The 27285-nt window shown below is 40.5% G+C and overlaps 1 protein-coding gene across 12 annotated transcripts in view; it reads left to right on the top strand.

The window, feature by feature from the left end:
- The window catches only part of BCAS3 (BCAS3 microtubule associated cell migration factor), a 300050-nt gene that overhangs the window by 21315 nt on the left and 251450 nt on the right, over positions 1–27285 (top strand). For all 12 annotated transcript variants that reach the window (XR_010745132.1, XM_066333524.1, XM_066333513.1 and 9 more), the window contains exons 7-10: positions 11127–11234; positions 13822–13898; positions 24257–24333; positions 25979–26062. Coding sequence is in view for 11 of the 12 variants with exons in the window: in XM_066333524.1 (XP_066189621.1) it covers positions 11127–11234; positions 13822–13898; positions 24257–24333; positions 25979–26062 (346 nt within the window). In the remaining variant the exon portion in view is untranslated. The remainder of the gene's footprint in view (positions 1–11126; positions 11235–13821; positions 13899–24256; positions 24334–25978; positions 26063–27285) is intronic.

Below are 27285 nucleotides of genomic sequence, written 5' to 3'. Positions count from 1 at the left end.
TATTAAAAACCCAGTAGAGAATAAATGGAGAGATTGCAAATTTGCCCTTCGGTAGATAATACAGGTAACAAGAAAGCTGAAAATAATCAAAATTCTTTTCCAGGAGGGAAATAAAAGCACGTGAAGGAGCAGGGACAGGGAATTCAGACCCCAGTCCTGTCACTACATGCTCTAATAAATAGTGTTTCTCCATCTTTCTCCAGGTGCTGGATCTCTAAGCCATCCTTACAAAAAGCATTTGATATTTTGCTTCCCTTGTCCTGTGTCCAAAAGAGCCAAATTATTTTGCTACAAAATGAGCAGGTTATGTGAGAATCTCACATGGGCAAGTAGGAAAATGAGCTAATGCTGCAGGTCTAACTAATTAAACAATCAGTAATAGGTGATTAAAAACTAAGTTTGAGGTCTTTAGGGAGAGTGCAGGAGCTCAGGCAGTGGCTCTTGCTGCAGCCCCTGGCCTGTGTTGGATTTCCAGATCATGTTTTTAGAAAGGTGATTTAATTCAACGATATCAAGTGGTGGAAAATTTTGGATGACTTGAAGAATTGGATGGAGGTCATTTAAGGGCATGAGAAGCAAGAGGTAATCTTTATTAATCATGGGAGGAGAGAGGAAATTAGAGTAAATTAAAGAAGGAGGAGTAGTTGGAGCAAACAAAATGTGTAACTTTGGCTAGCCAGCATTTTTTTTTGTTCCCCTGCTGATCTGTTTACAAGGCAAATCAATTGGCAGCAGATTTTCAGGAAGCATGGGCTTTATTCTCGTGGCTACTGTAGTTTAAATCCTGCTAACCTTCACCCAGCTTCAGCTCAGGAGTGTGCTCATGGCAGTGCTCAGCTTTAGGAAGCAGCTTCACATGAGTAACAGCCCAATTAAAGCGTTAATATTCTCTCAATTAATATTTCAGAGTCACGTGAGCCTGGTGTGCTAAAATCCAGTGTCCACTCCAAGTGTCTGTAGGTTTTAATGAGAGCTTCAGATGAGCTGGGAAATGATTTATCAGCCACAAACAGCAAAAGCTCCTCCAAGGATCACCCCAGAGGAGGAAATGAGGGAATGAAGTTTTTATTCCCAGCCCTCTCACTGCTCAGGGGAGCTCTCCCTGGAATATTTTTCCTAAAAGGCCCTTGCAAAGGCAGTGAGGACTCACCTGGCTCAGCCCTACTGTGGGCTGTGTAAAAGGTGTGCTCACTCCAGGTAGAAAATGCAGTTTGTTTCCTGAAATCACACAGAAAAATGGTCTGGGCCAGGTGGTTGTGATTTTTCAATTGTAATTGGGCACTGTGAAATAGATTTCATGAATTTGGTGAAATATTTGTGAGCTTTCATTGAAGACTGTGCAAAACTCAGATTTTTGTGAAGATTCTCAAGCCTAGAGAGCAAATTTAATTCAATTTTTTTTTCCTAAAAACTTGAAGGACCTCTAAAGTCAGGCAAAACCCTCTCATTTCTGTTACTTTTGAGGATTTGAGTCCCAAAGATTCTTGTGCTGCTGCACAACTGCAAAACCTCATTAACTGCAGAGTTGTGTGGTGTCAACCTTGCAAAGACTTCCTTCCTTCCAGCCGATTAAAAACATTTTCCTCTCTGATTCCTTGTAGGAAAATTCAGTTTAGCCTTAGCAGGTTGTGTGGTAGCTTTTAAGATCCTGAGAGAGGCAGGAATAAAGTAGTTTAAATTGTTTTTAGTGATGCTGGATGAGGTTGTTACATGCTAAAGAGAGAGTCTCCATCAGATCCCAGGATTTTTTTCTTGTAAGTTGATTCTGTGATTATAAAAATGTACTTTTTTGTAATGTTGATATTTGCTGGTAGTTCTGTGAATTTTCTCACAGATTCCACTGCCAGGAGATGGAGCTTTAATGGAATAAGGTGGTTTTTCCATGTGTAAATACCAAGGGCAGGAAAGCTCTGGGGTTCCTCTGATACTCCAAATGTTTGTCTCAGTGAACCTAGAGTAAGAAATAACCTTTGAACTATAATAAACTGTTAATCTTGGATCAAAACCGGGAGAAAATGAGCATTTGGGGTCAAACCTTGACCAGCTGGTGAGAACCAGGGCTAGTTTTGACCTTCTAAAGCTTTGATTTATGAAGCTGTGAAAAGATAAACCTTTTCCAAGGCATCCTTGGGATGCAGTGGAGGTTTGGGAGAGCGGATTTCCCAGCTGAGGCCCAGTTTTGTTTCTCTGCTGTTCCAACCCCTGAGTGTGTAGAGATGCAGGGAGGAGATGGAAATGATGGAGAGAAGGAAGTGCAGATAAAACCAGCTCTGGAACCCAAACCTGCCCCCAGTAACTTGTCAAAAGAAGCACCACAGGGAAAAGATAATGCACAGCACCATTACAGGCAAGAGGGCTGCAGCTTCCAGGGCCACTTTAAATTCCACTTTAAATTATTAAATACTGTAAACGCTATAAAGTTAATTAGAAGAGGAACCAACTCTACGAAGATAAATGTGTTTTCAATATGTTTTCTCAGGGAGGGTACAGTAGAAACCAGTGAATGAGAGGAAATTTATTTCTGGCAGCACTCTAGACATGGAACTGTGGTTGAACTTTTTACCCTAATTACGTCCCCACTAATGCCTGCAGCGGTCTGGAATCAAAGTGGCCCTTCAGGCCCTGGAAAGTCTCTGATGTGGCCAGCGTTTGTTGTGTGCTGAGGGTTACTTCAGAAAAAAAACCCAAAAAAAACGGGATATTGTGACAAGATTTTTCAAAATTTCTCAGTTACCACCCACCTCACTTGTTGCCTACAAAAATAGAGTAATTGTTTGCATCTGTGTGTTTTTTGTCTGTCTCAGAAAGAGCTGTTATAAATCAACGGGACAGAGGCGGACAGCAGCGGAGGATTGTATTTTCCTTTCTTATATGTTTTAGGGTTATTCCTGTGTTCTGTGCTGTGGGAAGGGTTTAAAGGACATTGGAAAGCAGAAAATTCAGGATGATTGAGGTTTTTCTCTTTTCCTGGGGACACTTCAAGCCATCAGATCCCAGTGGGTTCACAGAGTATGCTCTTTAATCTGTTTTTTTCCTAAACAAGTGCTGTCACTTCTTGCTCATAGTTGGAGCAGCTGATTGCAAACTGCCTCAACTTCCAGCCCTTATTTTTGTGTTGTTACACAACTGCTGCCACTCGAGTAATTCCCTACAAATTGTCAGTATTTGAACTTTGCATCTGTTACTAAATGCCATTTTCTCCCTTACCATGAGCTCTCTTGAGTCCTTCCTGTGCTTTTCCTTTCTTGTCCTTCAAAAATGTGTAATATACAGAGATAATGTCATGGGAGTTTGCTGAGCTCAGCCATTTATATATATGGATGAGCTCCTTTTAAATCTCCAAAGCAGAGGAAAAGACAATTGAAATACAGTTTTAAAAAATTTGATATCATTATTATTTTTCTTAAGTTCTGGGGTTTTTTTAACAGAATGGATGCATCTTAGTAGCTTTAAATTTTAAATTTGCCAATTTCAATTCATAACTCAATAAATACTTCTTCAGTAATCAAAAATAGAGATTTAGAAGGCTCCTGCTTTGTGATAAAGCTGTAAGTCATGGTTTAAAAAAGATCTTGCTTAATGCCTTCTTTCTTTTAATTCTGACTTGGTAATGTCTTAGAATATCACCTGAGGAGACCCCTCACACATTTTTGGCTGGTTGCTCACAGACTTATTTTTAGAATTAATGGTGATTATTTATAGAACATTTTAATGATAATATTTTACAGTGAGGCAATAATAAAATAAAACAATTGTTCTAATCAATTTTTTGCCCGCACAGTTTGAGCAAGTACCTCTCCCATTTCAGGATCAGCTGTTTTAGGTGACTCTGGGGAGAATGCTGTGTTCCTGTGTGCCTTTCCTTAGGACTGTAATTCCTCCTGGGAATATCAACCACCTTTAATTAGGAAATTCCTCCAAATCCAGTGAAGAGTGCTCCAGTAGAGGAGGTGGCTGCATCATTGCCTTCACTGAGAGAAATTATATAAAATAAACTGAAGTTGATTTTTTGATGTTCAGCAATTCCTGGAGGGTTTCAACTTTAGGACCAATTTAAGGAGAAGCAGAATATTCCTTTTGCTGCTCGTGGGGCACCACAAGTAACTATTTTCAGGTATTATTTCATCATTTTAACCCAGCTTCTGGTGAGCTCAGCCACGGTGAGAACTCTGCACATCTGTAGAATGTGGTCTGTGATTCAAGTCATAAAACAGAGTAAGAAATAGCTAAGAACATATAATTAATGAGCACTTGGGAAAGTTCTGGCCTACCTGATGTGACCAGAACCTCAGAGCAGCTTTGCTGTTCAGAGCACTTTTCAAGTGCTTTAACCATTAAGATCTAAGCTCATTCCTGCTCAGCTTCAGTCATACTCACCCTTAAAACCCTCTAATTATTCCTTGGAGACGGGATTGTTTTCCAGCTCCTCAGAAATCCCGATTTGAGCCCTAACCTGGCATCTAAAACAATGAAGGTTTAACAGAGCCCTGTGCAGCTGACAGACATCTTCTAATGATCCCCCCACGCAACTGGAGGCAGAGGCTGCTTTAATTCCCAGGTGATGAAGTGTTGCACAACCCCGCTGGTTTCTTACGCCGTTAATGACACCGAGGGCAAAAGAATTTTGGGTCCAGACAGGTCGGTGCAAGGTTTTTGTGCTGAAGTGGTGAAGCCCCAAAGTGGTTCCGAGGGCTCAGGGACGCCGCTGGCTTAAGGTGGCTTTTGTTGGTGCTGATGGCAGCTCAGGGGAGAGGGTGCCAAGGGGCCCGTGAGGCTTGTGAATCATGAGAGGAGAGCACGGAAAAGGGGGGAAAAAAAAACCCACAGGACAACCTGAAATCTAAAGGAACGGGTTGCAAGAACGGACAGGATTAAATATTATTAAATATTAAATTCGTCAGTGGGTTTTAGCAGGGGCAGGCAGAGCGTGCCTGTTCTCAGTGCTGAATGTTGTTGAATGTTCAGCATTGAAAAAAATGACAATATGGAGGGAAAAAACTCCCAATTTAAATCATTCACACACATGAAAAAACACAGCTTTTACTGCAGTACAAATAACGTGTTTATTTCAGTGGTGAGTTCTTCATTTGAGAGTAGGAAGGGTAAGACAGCTCTTTAATTTTTTTTTTTTTTTTTTTTTTTTTTGGTGGGAAACACATGAGATCGTGGCTTAATCAGAACAATAAAAACACACAAAGTGGGGCTTCTAATGCACACAGGGTGCAGAGGAACGTGCCTCAAATAGATGCAATAATTGTATTTATGCTTAAATGATCAGCTGCCATCTGTGTGAGCTGTGCTGTCTTCTGATACACCATTAATCAGAAAATCCCGTCAGCACAAATGCCTCAGAATAAAGAAAAAAGCTCTGATATTGCTTGGGAGTGTTAGAAATTCTGGCATTTTTCAAAATCTGGGTCCAGCTGAGGCTGTAAGTGGCTCCACAAAATGCTCAGTTTGGGTCCTACATGTGCTTGGTGAAATTTGGCTGGGGCTGGGGTATTTATTTCAGCATCAATTTGCCCTCAGAGTTGTGCTCCCAGAAATGTGATCTTTTCCTCTTCAGCTGTGACATGTGGCTGTCTCTTGATGTGCAAAAATCGTTACATTTTTTTTTTTTTGCTCCATCCTGGATGATCTTGGAGATCCGTGTGGCTCTAACTGCAATCCAAATTATGCATATTTATTTCAGTGGTGAGTTCTGCTTCATGTGACAGCAGGAAGGGCAAGACAACTCTTTAATTTTGTATTTTTTTTTTTTTGTGGGAAACACATCAGATTGTGGCTTAATCAGCTGATCACAGAAATATTAATCATTGAGAGAGGTATGATAAATGCAGTTGTATTGTGTCAGAACCTAATCTTTGCTTATGTTCCCAAAGATTTCCAGAAATATCTCCAGTTTCCTGCGTGTTCATAGAAGGATCAAAGACAGCCAGTGCAGGTTCACAGCTCGTTTATAAAAGGCCAGTTTAGCTACACACAAGCCAAAATATACCAGAATATACCAGAATGTAGCAGAAAAAAATAAAATGATCCTGCTCTTCAAGTGGAGCTGCAGCTGGGAAAGTGGAGCTTTCCCCTCAGTGAGAGCCACGGTCAAGTAGACAAACCAATCTCCCTGTATTAACTGACTGGAAATGTGATGGGACAGCTCTGCTCTGGAACATGTGGCACGTCTCAGTGAAGTGGAAAGTGTGTCACACCCGGGTCTCCCCGCGAAGGCCACAGCTGAGGAGGCAGCTTGTGCTGTGCTCTGCACTCCAGGGATGACAGTGCCACGTGCTGGGGACACCGAGGTGCCTCTGGGCTCCCGGGTGGCTCTTGTTGGCTCCCTGCATCCTGCCGTGGAAAAACAAACCCAAAAAACCCCCTCAAACCTTAGAAAGGGTCTTCTGATGGCCAGAGTGAGGGACAGCAGAGAGCACAGCACTCAAAACGTGTGATGTGCTGCTGGGGGTGGGAGGAGCTGCCAAAACAAGGAGTTTGGAGGTTGCTGTTCGGATACTTTAAGGATTTTTATGTATTCTGATATTTTTAAGGATTCCCCTTTTACTTTACTCCCGTAGTATCTGTTGCAATAATCCATATTTGCACAAACCCAGTGTTAATTTCCCTCATCTTGCTGATGTCTGACACCTCAACTACATCTGGGAAATGTTGGTTTCATGGACCAGCAGTGGATTCCTGGTTGTTGGAAGCACTCAGAACTGGAAAAGTCACTGTGCAGAGCTGTGTGGAGGCTCAGGTTCTCTCACAGACCACGGCCAGGGTTGTTCAGGGGACAGAAACCAGTCCTTCACACAAAATCCCTCCATCAATCCTTCAGCCAGTCCTTCCTGGGTCATTCCCTGCCCTTTGAAGAAACTCTTTAGTGATGAATTAACAGAAATAATAATTAAAAAAAAAAAAAAAAAGTAGATTCCTGAGCTTGAAACCTGACTCATTTTTACCTGTTACAAAATGATTTCTGCAGAGTTGGTGGCTTCTTGTGTCACAGATAAGTTATAAAAATATTTTCAGTGAAGATGGTGAGGACAAGGTGAACATTTTTTCCTGGGCTGATAAAAAACATTTGAGGAAGATACAGGAATGAAGTTTGTGTCTCCTGGTGTTTAACACAACTATTTTAGTGCTGTATCAAGTAACTCCCTCCCTTGTATTTAAAGGATTAGATTTAGTAACATGTGTCTAAGGTTGGTGCAGGTTTTTCCTATTTAGAAATAAGTGTTTCCATGCTTTTTGCAATTTGTGGTGCACTTAAAATGTCTCTGCTGCTTTGTATTTCTGTGCTGCACACACATTTTGGGGGACGTGTCACTTTCTGAGAAATTCTGTTCTGCTTTTCCTGATTTTGAATGAATCTGTTAAGTACCACGAATTAGAAAATTACTTACAGAGTGGAGTTTTCAAGCTTTTATTGTGAAAAGATGGAATGCAGGGAGCCTTTAGATGATGGAACTCCGAAAGAAAACTCCTTCTGCAGTGATGTTTAGAAAGAAAGAATTGAATTTATTATTATTTTTTAAAGTTTTCATTCTGGTGTGCATTCCTCAGAAAGAGGGGGAGAATTGCCCTGAGTTAGAGGAGTTTAGTGCTAGGCCTGGAAAACAAAGCTTACAACTCAAGGCTTAAAAGTTTTTTTCACTTTCTTGGTGCCTGAATTGCTCTGGTTGGTCACTGACAAAAGGTGGCTGAAGGCAGTGAGCCTTTTTGTGACCTTGACAGAGACACAGAAGCCAAAAAAGCAGAATATGTACCAATTCTATCAGGCACTAAGAAATGATTTCATAAAAATAAAAGGATCAAAACGCTGGAACCACTCACCATAAAAATAGAGGAGTCATTGTTGGTCGAAGTCTTTTAAGACAAGATTAGGTTGCTTGGTAAAAAATCATTTCTTTGAGCTTCTGGGACATTTTGTGCATGGCCCTGGAAAGAGAAGATGATCCTTCCAGAATTGAAATCTGTTAATCTGGGCAAACCTTCTTCAGGGCCCTGGAGGAGAACAGAATTGCCTTTGTGGTCTCACCATGTTCATAATATTGCTACAAAGATCATAATCAAATCTCATGCTGCAGCTTTCCAGTGTCAAGGTTCAGGCAGGAATTTTTCCAATATTCAGTTAATTAACTCTGTGCTCTGGTTTTGTTTTGCTTCTCTTCCCCTTCTGTGAAGCACCAGAGAGGTAGAACAGGAGAATTGTAACCACCTGCTGGGTAAAAACTTGTGTCATTGTCAGCATCTTCCTCATTCCCACATGGAAATAGCCTTTTTTTTTTCCCCAGCAAGTTATTGGTAGATTTGATGCTTTATAGAGTAGTAATTTAAAAAATAAATCTTGTGGAGTTGTTTGCTGTCCTTTGGGTGCACCTTGAACAGTTCCATTTCCTTGGAATTGCTGTCACTTTTCTCTCACCTGTTGTCTCTACAAGTTTAGAAATGATATTCCATTTCAGGCTCTTAGAAACTTAATATTTACAGCAAATTCTGATTTTTTTTTCTTAATCCTCCAGGTTGTTAAAGCTGGGCCTAGTAAGAGATGATGTTGAACTATCAGTTACTCTGAATAGGATTTCAGTGTAAATTTTAATGGGTTTGTCTCCTCTTAAAGGCACTAAAAGTAATTAATAAAAACAAGTCTGTGCATTAGGCTGGGCTTTAAAAAAACGTTGTGAAAGTGATATAAAATGATATTGGCCAAAGATGATTTTATTAAATGCCACAATTGACTGGAAAATCCCCACATAAAGAACGTTTCATACAGAGCAGCTTTCCCAGCAAAACTTTTATTTCAGTTTTACGTCTCCAAGCCCTTTTTTTTTTATTTCTAGACCCATGAGACCAACCTGCCAGTGATGCCCACCTCTCTTTGAGTGAGATGTTCATCGTGTGGCAGGAAAATCAACCCTTGACAGCAAAAAAGCCTTCAAGGCACAGAAAAATTTGCCTCATGTTGATTCCATCACTCTTCTCCTTTTTAATTTTTTTTTTCCATTAAAAAAAGCACGAGCCTTTTGAGTGGTGTGTTTGTCTCTGGGCAAACATTTTGCACAGAGCTTTTTTTTGTTTTTTTTTTGCCATGGTGGGACCCAGCAGATCTGGGAGGAGGTGATGCTGTCGTGGGGCACAGATGTCACCAAGTGCCAGCTGGACGAGGCATCTGCTATTTCCCCTCCATCCCTGCACTGCAGCACTCAGACAGAGGAAGATACAAAGACCTGAGTGCATTTGTGCATTTATTATTGCCACGTTTTAAAGTAGTTGGTGGATTTGTGTCCATTACCTTTAAAGAGGTAATGAAACCCTCTCTGCAGCTCTTTGAACGATCAGGATCCGTAATGAATATTTGGTGATAATCCATGGGACTAATTCACAAGAATTTGTGACAGAATTTCAGAGTATTTCTGACCTATCCATATAAAAGATTTCCGGGCAGAGGACAAGGCTTGGAGCAACCTGGGGCAGTGGAAGGTGTCTCTGTAAACTGGATGAGCTTTGAGGCCCCTTCCCACCCAACCCAGTCTGGAATTCTGTGATTCCATGATTTCCCTTGAACTCAAGGTTTTACCCAGTGTAGTTGACAAAAGCATTGATAGAATGATCTTACCGTGATCAGCCAAGAAATCATAATAATTAAAACCGTAATAATAATAATAATGATGCATTTGAGTGACAGAATTATTAACCATAAATTGGAGAAATTATTCCAAATGGGCTGATGTGGAAATAGTAATCACCAGTAAGTGTGTTGATATAATTTTAGCTATATCTGCTTCGGAGATTTCTGTTTTGAAATTCCACTTCTATCAATATTATAATTTGCTAAAGGTAATAAACCACTTAATTTAAAAAAGTTTGTAAAGCAGTGGCTTCTGTGTTTCCAAGCAGCAGTGAACTTTAATGTGAAGGAACTCGAATTTCACTGGTTTAAAGGTGTTTTTGAAGGGCCTTTTAAAGTGCTTAAATTAATAAACTGCACCCTCTAGTTATTAACCTAGAAAAATGGATATTTTGGGTAAAAATTTTGGTGGGCAAAATGTCAAAAGGGGTTTTTTTTTCCTATTATTTTTCTGACTGTTTTCTTGCTGTGCATTTACTCTATATTATACATTCCTGTGTATTATACATTACTACATATTATACATTATTTTATACTGTACATTGCTGTAGGAACCATTTTATTACCTTGAGGCATTGAGAGTAAACTGTTGGCATTTGTCCTCAAGCTTTCCAGAAACTTCTCCAGCAGCTTGAGCAGATCCAAGAGCGAGTGCTGGGGCAGGGATTGTGTGAAACTCTGTAAAATAAAACAGATACTTGCAGGGGGGGAACACCCTCTTTTTACCAATCTCAGGATATGTTTGTACAGCTGGCACTTTGTGCTCCTTCATATTCCTTGACCCAGAAATAGCCAAGGTTTTTAAATGCCTTCTTGGAGGGGGAGAAAGGTGTTGTGGAACGGAGCTGCCACATCAAAGCCTCTCCTCAGCCTCTAAAAGGGTTTTCCACCACGGCCTTCCTCAGCCCTATCGAGCACTCAGCACTTTTCCCACTCAGCCTTTTTATTAAGAAATGGCCTCGAAGCTTTTATTTATATGAAAATGATAAAAGTGACACAGAGCAGTTGAAAAGATCCGTGGGGTTCGAACAAAAGTCCGTCGGGGATGTAATGTAAATTCTGGGTGAGGTGTCTCCATCAGCCCAAGGCAGGCAGCTCAGCTGCTGCTCTGGGGAAGGTCCTCCCTGGAGGAGAGAGTTACTCTGAGGAGTAGTTTTCTACTAGGATGTGGTTTTCAATCTTCCAAAGTCTTACTGGTGGTAAAACCAAGGGTTTGATAATCAGGTGCACTATACAGGTTGATGGCCATCGTGGAGATCATAATGCAGTTTTCCTTCTTGATGTAGGAGGTTTGTACTGAGCCTTTGTTCTCCAGGATTCTGCTGGGATTGCTGGAATTCTGGGTCCAGGATGTTCTTGGAGGTCTTTTCCAACCTGAATAATTCTGTGGCTCTGCGACTTTCCCTTTAGTGTTCTAAGCAACATAAAAAGGCTGAAAGAATTAAACCCCAGTTTTTAAAACATCCTGATTTCCATTCAAATCTTGTTTTTTAATTCCTTTCAGCACCAGCCCACCCTACTGCTGTGTGGATCTGTATTCCCTGAGGACAGGAGAGATGGTCAAGTCCATCCAGTTCAAAACTCCTATTTATGACCTGCATTGCAATAAAAGGTAAGGCTGCTCACTCTGCATTCCTTGTGTGTTAGGGCATTCGGTAATAAATACAATTTCTGGTCTGTGACCTCCCTGTTTTTCTTTTTTTTTTCACTCTCCTGTAAGCACAGCTCTAGTTCTCCATTCCTCAAGGAGTATTGCAGTTGGAATACATCAATGTGCTTCCCCCGTGGCTTTGGCTTAAGAAGCTCAAACCAAAAAAAAAATCATTTAAGCTTCTTTCAGTTGTGCTAAAGGGTGAGCAGGAATCTCTGAAATCCTCCATGATCCACCTACAGCTGGGGAAATGGGATCACAGGGAGTTTAAACAGCACAGAGCACTAAGGAGTTTATGTCTCTCTTCTTTGTGTTGGTCTGTCAGATTTTTGCCTCCCTGCACATCCTGAATTCCTGGTGTGCAGGCTGTGGTTTGCAAGGAATCATGTTCCAGTGAGTCAGATAAAGCAGCATCTCTGGGCTGGGATAGAGGGAAAATGGCTCTGGAGCTGAGGATCACAGAGTCCCAAGGGAACAGCATCTGTTGTGTCCGTGGAGTCAGGTTTTGCTGAGTTAGTGTGAACTCCCCATCCCTCCCAGACACACAACTCTGCAGTCTTGTAGTTTGCTTTGGAGTTTGCTGTGTCTTTTTAAGGCAGAGGAGAACTCCCAGGAGCCCTGTGTGAGGATCCTGCTGATCCCTTGGCATTCCTGCTGGGAGAGTTTGCAGTGGGGACTCTGGTCCAAGTTCCTGCTGCCTTCACCCTCCCATCAGTGCCCTGAGTCAGCGTGGCCTCAGGTGCCCTGGGGGAGTGGTGCAATCCCATTCCTGGGGTAAAGGTAGAGCCCTGCACAGAGAAATTCCTGCAGTTCTTTGGAAATCCATCTTTCCGTGCCAGGATGGGTGGGCCTTCAGTGAATGGTAACACAAATCATTGGAAAATTCAGAACGATTTGGGTTTTTTTTTTTTTTGTGCCTGGTTTTGCTGCAGATGGGAACTAAATGAGTGTGCATCAAACTTGTGCAGCTAAGTGTAAACTGCTGCTAAAAAAAAAATAAATAGATCAATAAATCCTCTGGAATCATCCATCTGGGAGGTTCATTTCTGCAGATACAGTGTCTTCAAAGAGGAGAAAACAAAAATCTTCAGGAGTGGGATATATTCCCATCAAATACCCATAGGTTTTCAATATATACGCATTACACTTCCCTCTGCACTCAAAGCCTTCCCATTATTCACTGGTTTTCTTTATTTTAGGCAATGTAGAAAAAGTTAGAATTGATACATTTTCTTCTGTTTTCCTCTCTTGCAGTTTCAGCAATTGGAAGATGTTGTTTAACTAAAACTACTAATATGTCCAAAACTAATTTATGTTCTTTCTGGATCTAGAAACATCAGCAAACGTGAGGGGATAGTGTATATTTTGATTTTAGGGTAGTCCTTCACAGGTATTGAGCTCTCCTGGGATAAGAAGAGATGTTCTTGTGCAAAACAGACAAAAATAGGGAAAAAAAGGGTTAAAAGGCTGATTTCACACTCCTGGGAGATAATCATCACCCTTTCCCCAAGGATACGAGTTGAGACTGAGGTGATTCATCCCCTTTTTAAAGGTGACTGTTTCAGGCTGTAACACACAATCATAATTTCACATGAAGCATTAGGTGTGTGTTTTAGTCATTGAGAGATGTGATTAATTCTTTTCCACGTTGTATCTTTACAATTAAAACTATTAAAACTGTACTTAATAATGCTCTATATTGACAGCTAATTAGAAAAATACTTTCTCACAGTCTGCCTAATGAGAGAATAACAGATCATTAATTATGTCATATTGCTAAACGTGGATTTTATGTGTTGGTTTCCCAGATGCTTCTTTCATGTCAAGCTTTTAAAAACTTGACTTTGGGAAATCATCAGTGTGGGAGAAAATGTTCCCTGCTTCTAAAACTTCCAAGATGCTGCTCTGCTTCCACATTTGCATCTCTGAGCTCTGTTTTTTGAGGCAGCACCGTGTTTCCTGCATACTTACCCTGTGGTTTCTGGCCTTTACAATAAAAGTGTGTAATGTACAAGCAAAACACGTAAACATGCATTTTTAATTTGCTAATTGACCCAAATTCTGCTTCTCTCAGCTCTTGGTGTTCTTGGTATTCCACTCCCCCTTGCTTTTAGTAAATAGAAGGTTTAAATAAATCAGTAAGTAGTGATTAAAATGTTTGAATAAATTTGCACTGAGGTGTGCAATGGGATTATTTCACATTTAGCTCGTGTTCTGCCTATTGTTGCCTCGATTATTGTTTGAGTCAGTGAGAATAATTCAAGATCTTTGCAGCTCCATTCTTGCTTTTTTAATGGAGCTTTGGCTGCAAGAGCTCCATCACAAAGGTGCAGTGCTGCTGTGGATCAGAGCCCTGCACTTGCTGAAGTGGAGCTGATGTGGTTGGGAGGAGAGAGAAACCCCTCAATAACTGCCAGGGATTGGTAACCTGCCACTTCATCACTGCAAGTTTCTATCGATGCCTTTGAAATAATTACATTTGGGTATTGAATCTTTAAACCAACGCTTTTGAGGCCTGAAGTGGACCTTCCATTTCTGTGTTTTTCAGGATCCTCGTCGTGGTCCTGCAGGAGAAAATCGCCGCCTTTGACAGCTGCACCTTCACCAAAAAATTCTTCGTTACCAGTACGTACAATTTGGGGCTCAGAGGTGGACAAATCACTTTTTTTTTTTAGTTTTTTTCTTTATCTCTAAATCCTCAAAGCAGCTCTCCATGAATTAGTTGGAGCTTCAGGAAAACTTGCTTCAGGAAAAAAAAACACCACCCAAAAAAAACCCCCAAACCCAAATGCTGCTCTGTGAATATTTAACTCTTTTCTTTATTTCTTATTGCAGTAACTAATTGTAAAGGGCACCCATGTTTCCATCCAGCAGTAGCTGAACAATTAATTCTTTTGTTCATTTTGCACAAATATGTGTAAAAGCCTCAGGTGGGAGTTCCAGGTTATCACCTCAGCAGCAATTAAACCCACATCAACAACGATCATCACTGTTCATTTTGGGTTGTACCTTAGGCACATTGGGGTTTTTTCATGTGTCTTTACAGTTCATAATTTACTTTGCAAAGGTCAGAGTTTTATCATTAAAAGGAGTCTTGTGTTTCTCTGGATGTATTTTCAGTCACAATTAGAAAAGTTTAATTTATTTTTTTTATATTATCTCTGTATTTATAGAAAAATCTCCTTAGGAGAAGCTGTTTCTTATCATAGTTTGAGGGAAAGCAGCTTCATGCAGTAATATTAAAGTTGCCAATAGGTGTCAGTTTCTTCCTATCCATGGATGTGAGATACTGGGAATCTGCTGGGATTCAGTGACAAGATCCAAATGGGAAAGGACTTATTTGTGTCCTTTCATTCTTATTTGTCTCCTATTCATCACTCCCCTTTGATTTCATCAGAAAGAATTAGGGTACAAGCCTTGCTTTATTTCAGACCAAAAGTAAAGAAAACCCTTCAGTTAAATGTGTATTCTGAGAACTTGGGGGCTTTTTTTTTTTTTTTTTTAAGATACTGCAATTTATTTTTACAAATTAATGCCCTGAAGTTAATTTTGAGGAACAAGGATACTCTATTCTTAACCATAACTTTGATTTGCTGCGTGTTCTGTGGAACAGCTGCGGAATTGAAAGAGGATAAATTAAAACTTAAGGAAATAACGAGCAAATTATTTTTAAAAAAAAAAATCCAGAAATTCCTGAAGTGTCACGAATTCTGGTGTATTTCTCCAGCTGTGCTGCTTTTTTAATATGAGAAACTCGAGATTTTCTGACACTTTCCTTCTGGTTTAATTAAGGACAACCTCATTTTTGGGGCATTTTGGATGCCAGGGTTGGAGCCACCCCAGCCCTTGGCTGTGCCCTGCCAGCTGGGTGCTGCCTGTGACATGGTGGGAGTGGGCAGAGCTGAGTTTTTTCCCTGGATTTGGGGGTTTTTGGGGTTTTTTGGGACCTGTCCTGAGGATCCCAAGCTCAGCCATTCCCTGGATCCTGCTCCCAGGCAGGTGCTGTGCCCTGGCACGTCAGAGCTTTTGTCTGAGCTTCCCCATTTCATCTGCTGAAATCTCCTCGACCTGAGAGCGGATCTTTAAAGGCTTAAATTCCTCTGATGTGTTTGCAATTGGATGTAAATGAGCTCCCTCGTTAGCTGCAGGGATTTCTGGGAGGCAGCCAACTGGCCACCACTGCCTTCTTTGGCTGGGCCTTTTTGTAGGAAAAAAATAATTATTAAAGGACCGTGCCAGTATCAATTAAAAAAAATAGAAATCTTTGGAAAGGAAGCTCAGGAAAATGTCTTAGAGGCTTTTTTATTTGCATTATTGGGGCAGCCTGTGTCCTGTGCAGACTGATGTTGGTGCACCTCAGCTGTGAGGATGTCACTGCCTGCCCAGAGGATCTGACAGCATGAAAAAGATTCTCTGACTGGTTTTGGTCAGAAGGGAGGCCACAGAGGTCAGAAATATTACTGAGGATCACTGACTCTTTGAAGGGTTTTCAGTTACTTTTAGGGAAAAGAAAATCTTATTTTTTTTTTCAAGAAGATTTGGTGATAAGTGTGGAAGTCTCATCTTCCATCCCTATAAACTAAGTGCTGTGGGAGCCTTAGAGCCTCACTGAGACAGCACAAACATGAAGCAGAAGCTCTGGTCTGTTTTCTTGATTATTTATACATAGAAATGAAATGCAGGATGTCCAATTAAAAGCAGTGTCAGGAATTCTGCAGTTCCTCAGAAATGCTAATGCAGCTGCCGTGCACATGAGGAGTATTTGTCTTTCTGTTTTTGTTTTTGTGGTTGGATGTGTAGCTTAATATATTGTTACAATAAATATACCATAAAATATTCAGGATGTAGATGGTCAAGTTCGTGCTGCTGTTGGAATGTTTTAACTCCTGCATTTCCTGGTTTTTCCTGAGCAAGTTTGACAGAGAACCAACCTTTGTTTTCCCCTGCATGGGATTACATGGAAATGTGCTGATTTGATTTGGATGGCAGGGAGCCAGCACATTTTATTTGTGCCTTTTGTAACAAAACCTCAGAGTACAGGTGCTCCAGACTGGGAGAGGGAATTTAAGACAAGTGCTTAAACGTGGAGGGAAAACATGCTGTAACTATTGTAGAAAAATTACCAGGATATCCCCTAATCTGCCCTGTGGGGTGTTCTGATTTTTAAATGTCTGCTGGGAGAAGGCAGAACATCAGTCTCATGGGCAGTCACTCCCATCCATCACTGCTCTCCTCCTGCTTGGAGCCAGCTCCTTTTCCCTAAGAAAAGACACCAAGGGGAGGAGAAAGCCCAGCAGGGATTTCACATCCTGCACTGCTTTAGGTGCTCATGTGACCAAACTAAAAAAAGATTTAAAAAATTAATTTGATGCTTATGCTAAGAATGTGTTTCTTTTACTAGTTGTGAGTGTCAAGGTGTGGATTTTTAACAGATTCTTAAATAGCTCAGAGTTTTATTGTGGTTCACTTCAGATTTCCTTCAGAGCTTTTTCTACACATGACTGAAGGATCAGAAACCAAAGCGATGCACAGAAACCAAAGTGATGCTCAGGCTTTTTTTTTGCCCCTACTTCGCTCTAAACAAAAGCTGCAGAAAAGCTGAATTCCATTGATTTCTATTCCATCAGTGCTCCTCACCCCAAAACTGCTGACCATGGATATGGCCTGATGGATACTTTCCTTCCCCATAAAGAACATCCTGCCCACCCCCTGGGCCTTGAGTAAAGATCCTCCCAGATAACATCATGCCTGTGGCATCATCATCCCTGTGCCTGATAACCAGGTCCTGCTCAGCTTCCCTGGCCATTGCACTCCTCATATTGATATATTCTCCATCCATGATTCCCCAGGGATGGAGACAGTTATTGCAGCCATTAGCTGGCACCACATTTCTATTGATGCTGTTCTGTGGAGCCCCGAGAGGTAATTCTGCAGGTTTTAGTCAGAGCAGTTTATTGTATAGAAGGTCTCCAAAGGCTCTCCTCAGCACAAGCCAAAAATCAGTTCTGGATGTTAAATGTCCTGCACCTCTCCAAGTGAACCAAACCCCCCAAACCAAATGGTGTTGGGTGCTCTGATGTGCAGTGTGGATTTGGGATTGCTGTTTGCTCTCACATTCCCACACCAGGAATGATTTGGTGGTTTCAGTTTGTCTCAGGGCTGGTCTGGAAATCCTCGAGGCTTTTTTGGACATTTCTGTTGGAATTCCTTTCCCTGACGGGCTCACAGGACACAGTTTGAGCTCTTGACTTTGAAGTAAAAAAAAACACTGGGTGTCTCATGAAGAGGTTTAATGCCTGAAAAGTCACATTCTTCAAGGAGTTGTGTGTGTGTTTCCCCTCTCAGCTGTGGGCATTTCTCTGGTTATCCCACACGGGATAATCATTGACAGGATTCCTTTGTCCTGGGGGAAAGTCCTCGGGGCAGGTGGGAAGGGAGCTCCTGAGTCACAGGATTTTCTTGATCAGTGAAGAAGAGCCAAGCATGTCCCTGTGGATTGCTAGAAACACTTTTCATTTTTATACACCCACTGTATAAAATCTGTATTATCTGTATGAGCACCTACCCCTTCGTGGTGTTTAAATCACGCTGATTTAATTTTGCTTTTTCTTTTGAGCAACGTTATTTATAAGAGTAGGGTGTTTTTTGTTTTTTTTTTTTTTTTTTCCTGGCTGTAGGAATCAGTGTCTCACTATTCCAGGATAATGCTGAAAACACTTTAGGGGGCAGCATGATGGATTTATGGGAACAAATGGCTTTGGTGCTTGCAGGAGGTTTTGCTCCACTGCAGGAAAATGTAAATACACCAGAAAAGCTGCATAAAGCCACAACAGAGGCCTCAGTCCCCACGATGTCTGTCTGTCATATCTCCTGGCTCTGACAGTTTTACAAATTAGATGTAAAACAGGAAGTGCTCTTTGTTTCTATATAAGTTATTTTTATCTAAAGCATCCAAATCCTTAATGTTAAAGGGCAAACAAAGCCATCTGACATTGTCCTGCACAGAAACAACAACCTCAGTGGCAACTTTTTATTATTTGTCACTGTCCAAATCTGAACAAAAAAAGAAAGAGAGTAAACCTGAAACTAAACATTGCCCTGAAATCAGTCAGATTGGTGCTAAATTAAACAGCCAGGCCTAATGAACATGAAAGGCCACTGATATTTTTAGTAAAAGCCCTGAGATTGTGCTTGGACTTGTGGAGTAACAGTAAAATCATAAAATCATGGAATTCCTGAGTTGGAAGAGACCCACTGAAACCATCAGAGTGCAGATGCTTCAAACTGCCATGGTAGAGTGGACAGGGAAGGAGATCTCTGTAATAATAATAATAATAATAATAATAATAATAATAATAATAATAATAATTTAATAATAAGTAAGAAAAAATTGCCCTGGGTGTCAAACCTGATTGCTCAGTGGGTCCATCCTGCTCCTCTTTTACTCCATTTTATGGGTGACACTCAAACAGAAGGAAGTAGAAGAACAATAGAAGAGTTTTGGAAAGCATGTGACAGTGTGAGAGTAATATTTACACAGGGCCTTTCATCTCGAAGGAACCCAGAGGAATTTATAAACAGAATTGCTTTATACAGTTTATAAACAACAAAAAAATCAGTTTGCTAAAAAAACCCCAAAAAACAAAACAACCAACAAAAAAAAAAAAAAAACCCAGATAAAACAACTTATATGATTTGTTTTCCTTGGAATAAACAAAGCTTTTGCTAAAACAGCATCACTCTACCCGTTATTTATGGCATATTCCCTCTGTGTCATGGATCTGCTCTGCACTGCAAGAGGATGAAGTTTTGGGGATGGAGTTTTGTAATTCCATTCCTATGGAGAGCTCAGTGTTTCATAAGACCCAGGAATTAAGAATTACAGATTGATTATTAGGGAAGTAGCATCACTTCAGCGGGTTCTTGGAGCTGTTTATTTAAAAATGCACAACGGGTCCTGCTTCACTGATTTCTGAAGTGATAATCCAGCAAGTCCTTTGAATGATTAAAGGCAAAGAATTTCAGTTGAAATGAGTTACTTCTTTTGGAATTTGTTTAGAAAACTGTGTTTAGAATCTCTGGACACTTCAGCTGACACATGGCATCTTTAATGAACCTTGTCAGGCACTGAACAGAAAAATCCTGGTTTCTCCAGAAATCAGGGGAAGTTTCCTCAGGATGGAGGTGAGCCTGGGAATCTCTGCCTTCATGGCATTCCCTGGGACCCAAAAGGGGCCATTTCTGCCTTATTTTGGGATTAGAGACAGAATCCTAAAAGGCTTTTGTAGTAATAACCATTCCCTCAGCTTGGAATAAAACTGGGTTCCTCTGCTATGGATTTCTCACAGGTACAAGGTGTGACACATCCATTAAAATTCCCTCCCTAGGAAACAGTAAATTGAATTTAGTTATAAAAAACGATGAGTGTGTACCACTGCAGAGGAAACTGGGGAGAACTGCAGAAAAGAAAGCAGTGAAAATGATGGAAAAAGAAAATTTTCCTATTAAACTGATGGGGAAAAAGACTGAAATGAGACAGAAAAGAGCTTAAAGTGTTTTTCATTATAAAGTAAGAACAAAGTCAAGATAGAGGGGATGAAAGTCTGGAAATACCAAAACCAGATTTTATTTTTTTTTTCTGGACTATAAATATTGTTGTAGAGAATAAAGTTCTTATAATGTGCTGTGAAATTAAAAATCAACCAGTAGTGTCTTAAGATAAACACGATGTGTTTGAAGGAAAGCAGTGTTAGGTGATTCTGACTCAGCTTTTTCATTCCCTCAGCTTTATCAATTTACACCTTAATTTGCAATAGTTTATCAGATGTCATTTTACAGTGTGTTTTAGTGAGTTTGGACGAAGAAATAAAATTACTCTCTGGGTAACCAATTCTGCAGACTGAAAATAAGCCCTGACTTAGTTTGGACAAGTCCTGACTGTCAACATCAGATTTTTCTAGAGAGAATAATTATATTCCTACATTTCCATTCAATCTTTATTTTATCAAGGAGCTGTGGAGATGCTGAAGAGCTGCCCCAGTGGAACTGGTTCCAGTTTTATTTATTAGTGGCATTTTATTTATTAGTTTGGTGGTTTATTGGCCCGGGCTGTGTTCTAGCTGACATGGTTTGTAATGACTTTGTCCCTCTGAGCAGCCTTTTCCCAGTGAGCTGGTTGTTTAACAGACAAGTGGGAGGACAGGAATGTGTTGCTCTTCTCCTCTTGGCTGCTCCCTTTGTGTTCCCATTGTCATTGCTGGAGATCCAGGATGAGCTTTTGGAAAACCATCCAAAACCAAGGACTGGAGCCTTGGTTCTCTTGTGGGAGCTCAGGAGGGATGGAAAGGGCCAGAGTCAGAAGGATGTTTGTGTGAATTGTCAAAGATGGGCAGAGGAGGTGATTTGGTTTATTCTGGGATTATGGATTTCAATCTCCAAAGGGTGGTAGAGATTTTCATCATTACCACAAGGGTAGTAATTGAAAAGTAATGGAAAATAAATAAACTTTCTCTTTTCCCACTCACAAAGCAAACATTTGTGTAGCTCTTTGGAGAACTTCGAGTAAGGAGAGATTCCTGTATTCTCAGTAAAACCAAATATATAAAATCAGCAGAGCAAGTATGTTAAAAGCATCTTTGAATGCAAATAATCACAAATTACATGCTTATTGCAGTTACCATTTTACAACTCAGATTTTTTTAAAAAAAGGGAAGAAACTGAGAAGTTGTAATGCTGAAGAATTTACCTACAGCCCCCTGTGGGTCTATAGGTGACATTTACATCTTGGATGTGGCAAAACCAAGGCAAAGGCTGTGAGGTCCCAGGTCTCCTCAGCCAAGCCCCTCTTCAGAGAGATCCTGGAGCCCATTTCTTATCCCTCACTCTTCCTTAGGGCAGCACCAGTTGGAATTTTTGGGCTTAGGAGCTTGATAAAATTGAGAGAAAAACTTGGACTTCGATTCCTGATTTCCAAAATGCAGTTTTTCTTCATTTTGTCCCAGCTTTGAAGTTCCTCATTCCCTCTGCACAGAGGCAGAAGACAACCATGTACTCAAAATTATGAAGTGGTTTCCAGTAGATTTTTTCACCTCTATTTTTGTGAGGGATAGGCCCAGTTAAGCTGGTTCTAAAAGATCAGATGTTTTTTAGTACTTGCTTGTGTTGCTGCACTTTTGGAAGGACTTTTCCCTGAGTGATCCTTTCTTGGATGACCTCTCCATGCTGTCATTAAAACTTGGAAACTTTGGTCTTCTTGACAGTTAGTTCTGCATTCTCATTATGTTCATTCCCATTGTAAACACGCTAAAGTTGCTGCTGTTATTGCTTAGAATGGCTTTTTCCTCTGTTGTTTTGAAGTCTGGTAGAAATAGAAGTTAATCTTTAAGAGAGTGGGGCTGCTGAGGATTGGATGGGTCATGCCGTGTCTGTCTTTTCATCTGCCTCATAGATGATGTTCTGCTGACTCCAGCTGTTTTTATGGAGAGCAGAAAAACAATTTGCTTTTCCTTCCCATCAAGTATAACCCTTTGTTTATCCTCGTGCTGCTGCGAGTTTCCAAAATGCAGAGACTTGCAAAGAAAAGAAAGGGAGGAAATCACTCCTTTTATTATTTTTTTTTTACGCCGTTTTTCGTATCGGAGAGTAGAGTTTAGGACCGAGCTGAATTGTTGACCTTTGTGGAGTTTATTCTTAGAACTGGCTGATTTGTGTGTGGAGGCTGAGTGAGTGAGCCCAGTTCATGGGACAAAGCACGGGCAGCGGGTTTGGGAAGGACAGTCCCAGCTTTATGGAGTAACTCTTCTCTTCAGTGATCGGTTTTGGATTTAAAGAATTCTTTTTGCAGTTCTTCAATGACTTCAGTTCACTGGAGTAATTGAGAACAGCTCCTTTTTCCAAGCAGGACTTGGTTTTTTTTTGCTATGAGCTGTTGAATTTCTGAGGCTGCCTTAGTTCTCTCCTGCAGGGATGTTACGAATTTGGGAAACACAAGTCACTGGTTCTAAAGTCACTGTAGAGATTTACATGGCGAGGGTTATCATCTGGCAACTTTTAGTGCTGTATTTTATACATAAAAGGGAAGGTAAAAGGAAGGTTTGGGGGACCTGAATTCCTTTCCTGACCCAGATAAGAGCTGCTGAGGCAGGAGTCAGCATTAAAACCTCACTGCTCCTGATCTATAATGTCATCGGAAGAACACGTTTGTATTTACAACCCAGGGCTGTATTTACAACCTTTTTTTTTTTTTGCTTGCTTTGTTCCTTAAGAGGCTCTGGCTACCCACATTTTATGCACTCCTGGAATGCAAAAACAATTGTGGCATCATCTCTTCAGAATTCGTGTTCCTTCCTGAGATGAGGCTGGTGATAAGACCTCACCAAACCCTCACTGGCTTCTGCCTGAGATGGGTTTAATTGAATGAATTAATTCTCTCCTTCCTTTGCTTTCTGACCTTTCAAACAGCTCGCTGTGATCTTTGGAATTTTGCAATACCCTCAGTGCTCTGCTCTGGAAAATGAAATCCAGAGTTGTTTATCTCGGTGGGGCATCCAAAGTGTTGTCAAATATCCATTTAAACTTCCAGAAACGTGTTAACACCTCCCACACACCTTCTCACCTCTTCGCAGGTGTGGAAAATAAAAACCATTCCACTTGGGGAAGTTCTGCTGTGCTCAGGAAATGTTCTGGGCTGGTTTGGAGCCTGCTGGAAAAGAGCAGGGTGTTTGTGGAGGTCTGGTTGCTTTTCCCTGCCGTGGGTGCAGAGCAGTGGCAGGCTCAGATGAGAGATTTAGGGAATAGAAATTTTGACTGACAGTGGCTGGATTTGGGGGGTTTTTTAGGGTTTTTTTTAGGATTTTAAAAGTCGTGTTGTATGTGTTCTGAAATGGTGTTTGCCTGGGCTCCTCCAGCCCAGGATACAGGAGCAGCTGCCCAGGGCTCCCTTAAATCACACACACATGTCTGTAAGGGTTCAAGATTTTGTTTCTTGGCCAATCAGTGAGAGGATTTCAATTGCTAAATTGACTGTATTAGCCTAAAGAACTGATGAAAACTGAGATTAACCATTTGCTTGATAGCCTCCTCCTTCCCCCCGTTCTTTCCTCTTTATTTTTTCATGTAAAAATGTGTATTTTTAAATACAAATTATTTATTTTCTTTATTAAAAATTATTGTACTTATACCATTTTATAAAAATACATATTTTAAAAACTTTATATATGAAATGCTTTTTAATATGGGCCTGATTAATTTTAAGCCTTTCCACATTTTTTATTCACAGCTATTTTCTCTTGCAGATACTTTCAGGTTTCAATCTTCAGGAATATATTTTTTTTCTATGCTCATTTTTTTATCCATATGTATAAATCTATTTTAATGATAATATAAAGGTAATGGAAAGCAGTTGAACAGTGGAAACATTGCCACCAATTTTAAAGGAGTTATGAATTTTTCCCACTGTGTAAAGTTAAGTTTGTGCAAAAGTATATGGAGAGGCTGAGGGCTTGTATATAGAATTGTAAAAATCAAAACCAAAAGCATTTTGAAAGGCTGAGGGCTTATATATAGAATTGTTAAAAACCAAACCAAGAGCACAATACATCCTTTCATGCAGTAAAAATCTAGAAGAGCTTAAAGTGAGCAAAATGTTCACCGACAGAAAGGTGTCAGTCAAAAATAAAACGAATTAAAATGTGAAGAGACAAAACCAATCGAGTCAAACATCAATACTCCCTCACCCCAGAATGTTATTTTCGAATCAAAATGGCTTTAAAAATGCAAACACGAGGAGAAATGAATATTTCCACATAATTAAATATTCAGAATTGCTCATCTAACCGCAGCCTTATCTCTAGAAACAAAAATGCAAGCATCCACTGAGTGATATTAGCAACTGAGAGGCTTTTGTTTAGACTTTTTGTTTTCTTGGCAATAAATAAAATTCTTTGGAAGAAGTCATTAAGATATTTCCTTTTCAAACTTTGCAGGCTGCTATCCTTGTCCAGGGCCAAACATGAACCCTATTGCTCTTGGAAGCCGTTGGCTTGCTTATGCAGAAAATAAGGTAAGGAAGGGTTTGATACCCAAAAATACTTCAAGATTTTGTGTCTACGAGGGGAAAAAAGAAAAGGAAAAGGGATGTGAAAAAGTAAGTCTGTAAGAGGAGTTGCATTAAAATAACCTAAGTGCTTTAAAATATTAGATCTTGACTCTGCACGTTTGATTTAAGCTCAGTTTAAGGAACTTGGAAGGCACAGAAGGCAGCCATCACCACGTGTTTTCAGTGAGCTAACTCAATAATCAACTCCTTTTAAAACATTGAATTCCAGACACTTCTGAAGGTAGGCAAAAATACACCTCCTAAATTCTGTTTGGGGAAACTGAGTCTGGACAGAGCCTGGGTTTGTCTGAGCCCACAAAGCAATGCACTCTGGAGGTTAGAAAATAGCATTATGGCCACTTTTGAGTATCTCTGAAAATGTTAAGCTCCAGGGGAAAAAAAAAGAAAAAATTTAAAGAGTTTTTCTTTTTTCTAGAGACAAAGGAAACAGATTCCCAAGCAAAGAAATGATCATTGCTTTTACCCAGAGAAGTGGTTGTGTATTTAAAGCTTGAAGTGAAGCCTAAATTCAGCTCCTAATGCCTTATTCTTATTTCAGAGCAGATGTTTTTTCTCCTTTCCACCTGTGACTGGAGCTAGAGCTGAGCCAGAAGTTATCAGAGGCAAATTTTAGGAATGTTTTTGCTGTTGCACCTCCTCCAGCACAGCTGATTTCTTCCCAAGTTCAGGCCTGCCTTTCCTTCAGTGCCACACCTTGCTGATGCTGGAAAACTTAACCCTGGGCAGCGTGGGATTTAAAAAGTACTGCTGCCAAAATATCAGCAAAAGAATTGTATCACAAAGGGAATTGAAATGTGTTGTGTGTTCCCAGGTAAATTCACTGTGGGCTTTCCCTAGTTTAGGGGGTTTTTTTTTAGATATTTAAATATAAGCAGTACAGAAAAGCTTGTAGAAACAAATACATCTTACAGTAATTTTTAATTTTCTTTAGCTCAAATAGTTAAACAGGCAACGTGCTCTGTGTGCAAGCAACAAATATCTGTGTTTTTTTCTAATTTCACATGGAAGCACAGATTCTATTGTTAGCAGGGGTTCAAAGGCAAAACCTACTTTTGTAGGGTGATGGCAGGTACAAGAGTCTTGCTTTGATTTATTGATTTTTGAAGGAAGGCAATAAAAAGCAAAACCCCATGTACATTCCTCTAATCTATTAAATGCAAAGTTTCAAACAGCTCTTTCCCTTTGTCATTTCTTTCCTTGCTCGTCATAAAAAGGAGGGGGAAAGCCACACTCGGATTCTTCGAATGGCTGATATTTAATGTTACATATACATGGCTAAAGCTTTTGATTATATTTATTTAAATTTATTTGTGGTATTGCTGCCAGACCAAAAATCCCACCATTTCAAAGTTTATGAATTCTTAGTGAGTGCTCATCTGGTAATTGAAAACTGGAGCGAGGGGGACGCGACAGTCTGGGTGGCACCCAGAAGATTATAAAAAGGGGTTAAGTGTCTCAGCAGGGCTTTTTGCTGTTTGTAGGAAAAAACACACCACTGTACATGATAAATAAGAGCTCTGGTAATGGGTTCTGGGTTTGTGTAGTTTTAATAGTAGTGACTTGGTCGCTGTCTTTTTTCTTCTTGTAGCTGATCCGATGCCATCAGTCCCGTGGTGGAGCCTGTGGAGACAACATTCAGTCTTACACTGCCACAGTCATTAGTGCTGCCAAAGTGAGTCCATCATCTGCCCTGGGAGAGAGAGCTGCTCCTGCAACATAATTATGAGGTTTCCCTGCTGAATTGGGCTGTGTGTCATCACCCCCCTCCCTTCCCAGGGAGGAGAGCACACTGAGAGCCCTGCAGTGCCTGCCCTCCCCATCCTGCAAAGCTCTGACTGACTGTACATTGCCACGAAGTATTCCTGGTTCTGAACTGATTTTTAAAGGGTTTTAGTTATTACAAACAGCTATTTATGTTAGGGGGAAGTGACAGTGGGATGGATTTGTGTAATGGCTGTTCATAGTGGCACGAGTTTATACGGGTGGAAATCAACATTGTGAATTATTAGTCCTTCAGCATCATGAAAAGTGACTTTACAAGTGCCTGGTGCTTTTTGGACTCCATCACACCCCCATTATGCATTTTGCTCTCTCTGAAGGGTGACAGCACAGTACTGGAGCTAATTAATTACCTTCTTTGAAGGTTAGAGCTTATTAATGACTGTTTACATATAGGTTCCATTGCCTCGTTTTCTTACTTCAGATGATGTTATAAAATCCCTCCGTTTCCAGAGAAATGTCTGGGCTTTTGTACTATCAAAAGAAGCCTGTGGCTTGGAAAAATCTTAAACAAGACCGAGCACAACTTTTGTTTTACTGTCTCCCTTCCAGCTCCTTTCCTTGCTGCAACAACAATTTCTTCTTCTTCTCTCTCTCTCACACACAGAGTGAGTTTTGGCACTGTGGGGTGAACTCGGTGCTGATTACAAGCTTCCCTTGTAACCACCAGCCTTTTCATTTCTGATATGTGCAACAAAACAAACCTAATAATAGGCATGAAATGACAGAAGGCTCAGTGGCACCGAGGAAAACAACAGTTAGGAGAAGCCACAAAGAGAGACACAGGGCAGGCCAGCTCATGTGAAAACAAAACAGAAAAACAAACATAGTCCATCACAATCACAGTGTGGCCGGAGAAGGAGAAAAAATCACAGCTTTTTACATTGTTGAGGGCAGCTGGAATTGCTCCTCTCCCGAGGTGATTCGCTGGATCTCTGGTACAGTTTAAAAACCCACAGTTTTAAAAAAAGGTGTGGGAGGAAATCTCCCCAAATTCCTTCAACCCCAGCATCGTGAACATCTTTTTTTATAGCACAGATAAGTTTGAAAAAAAAACGACTGGCTTAGTCGTGATCAGCCACAGTTTGGATCAAATGTGGCAAAATCCTACAAAGA

This window comes from Sylvia atricapilla, chromosome 20 (genome assembly GCF_009819655.1).
Source record: "Sylvia atricapilla isolate bSylAtr1 chromosome 20, bSylAtr1.pri, whole genome shotgun sequence".
Lineage (NCBI taxonomy): Eukaryota > Metazoa > Chordata > Aves > Passeriformes > Sylviidae > Sylvia > Sylvia atricapilla.
This window is presented reverse-complemented; position numbering and strand designations above follow the sequence as displayed.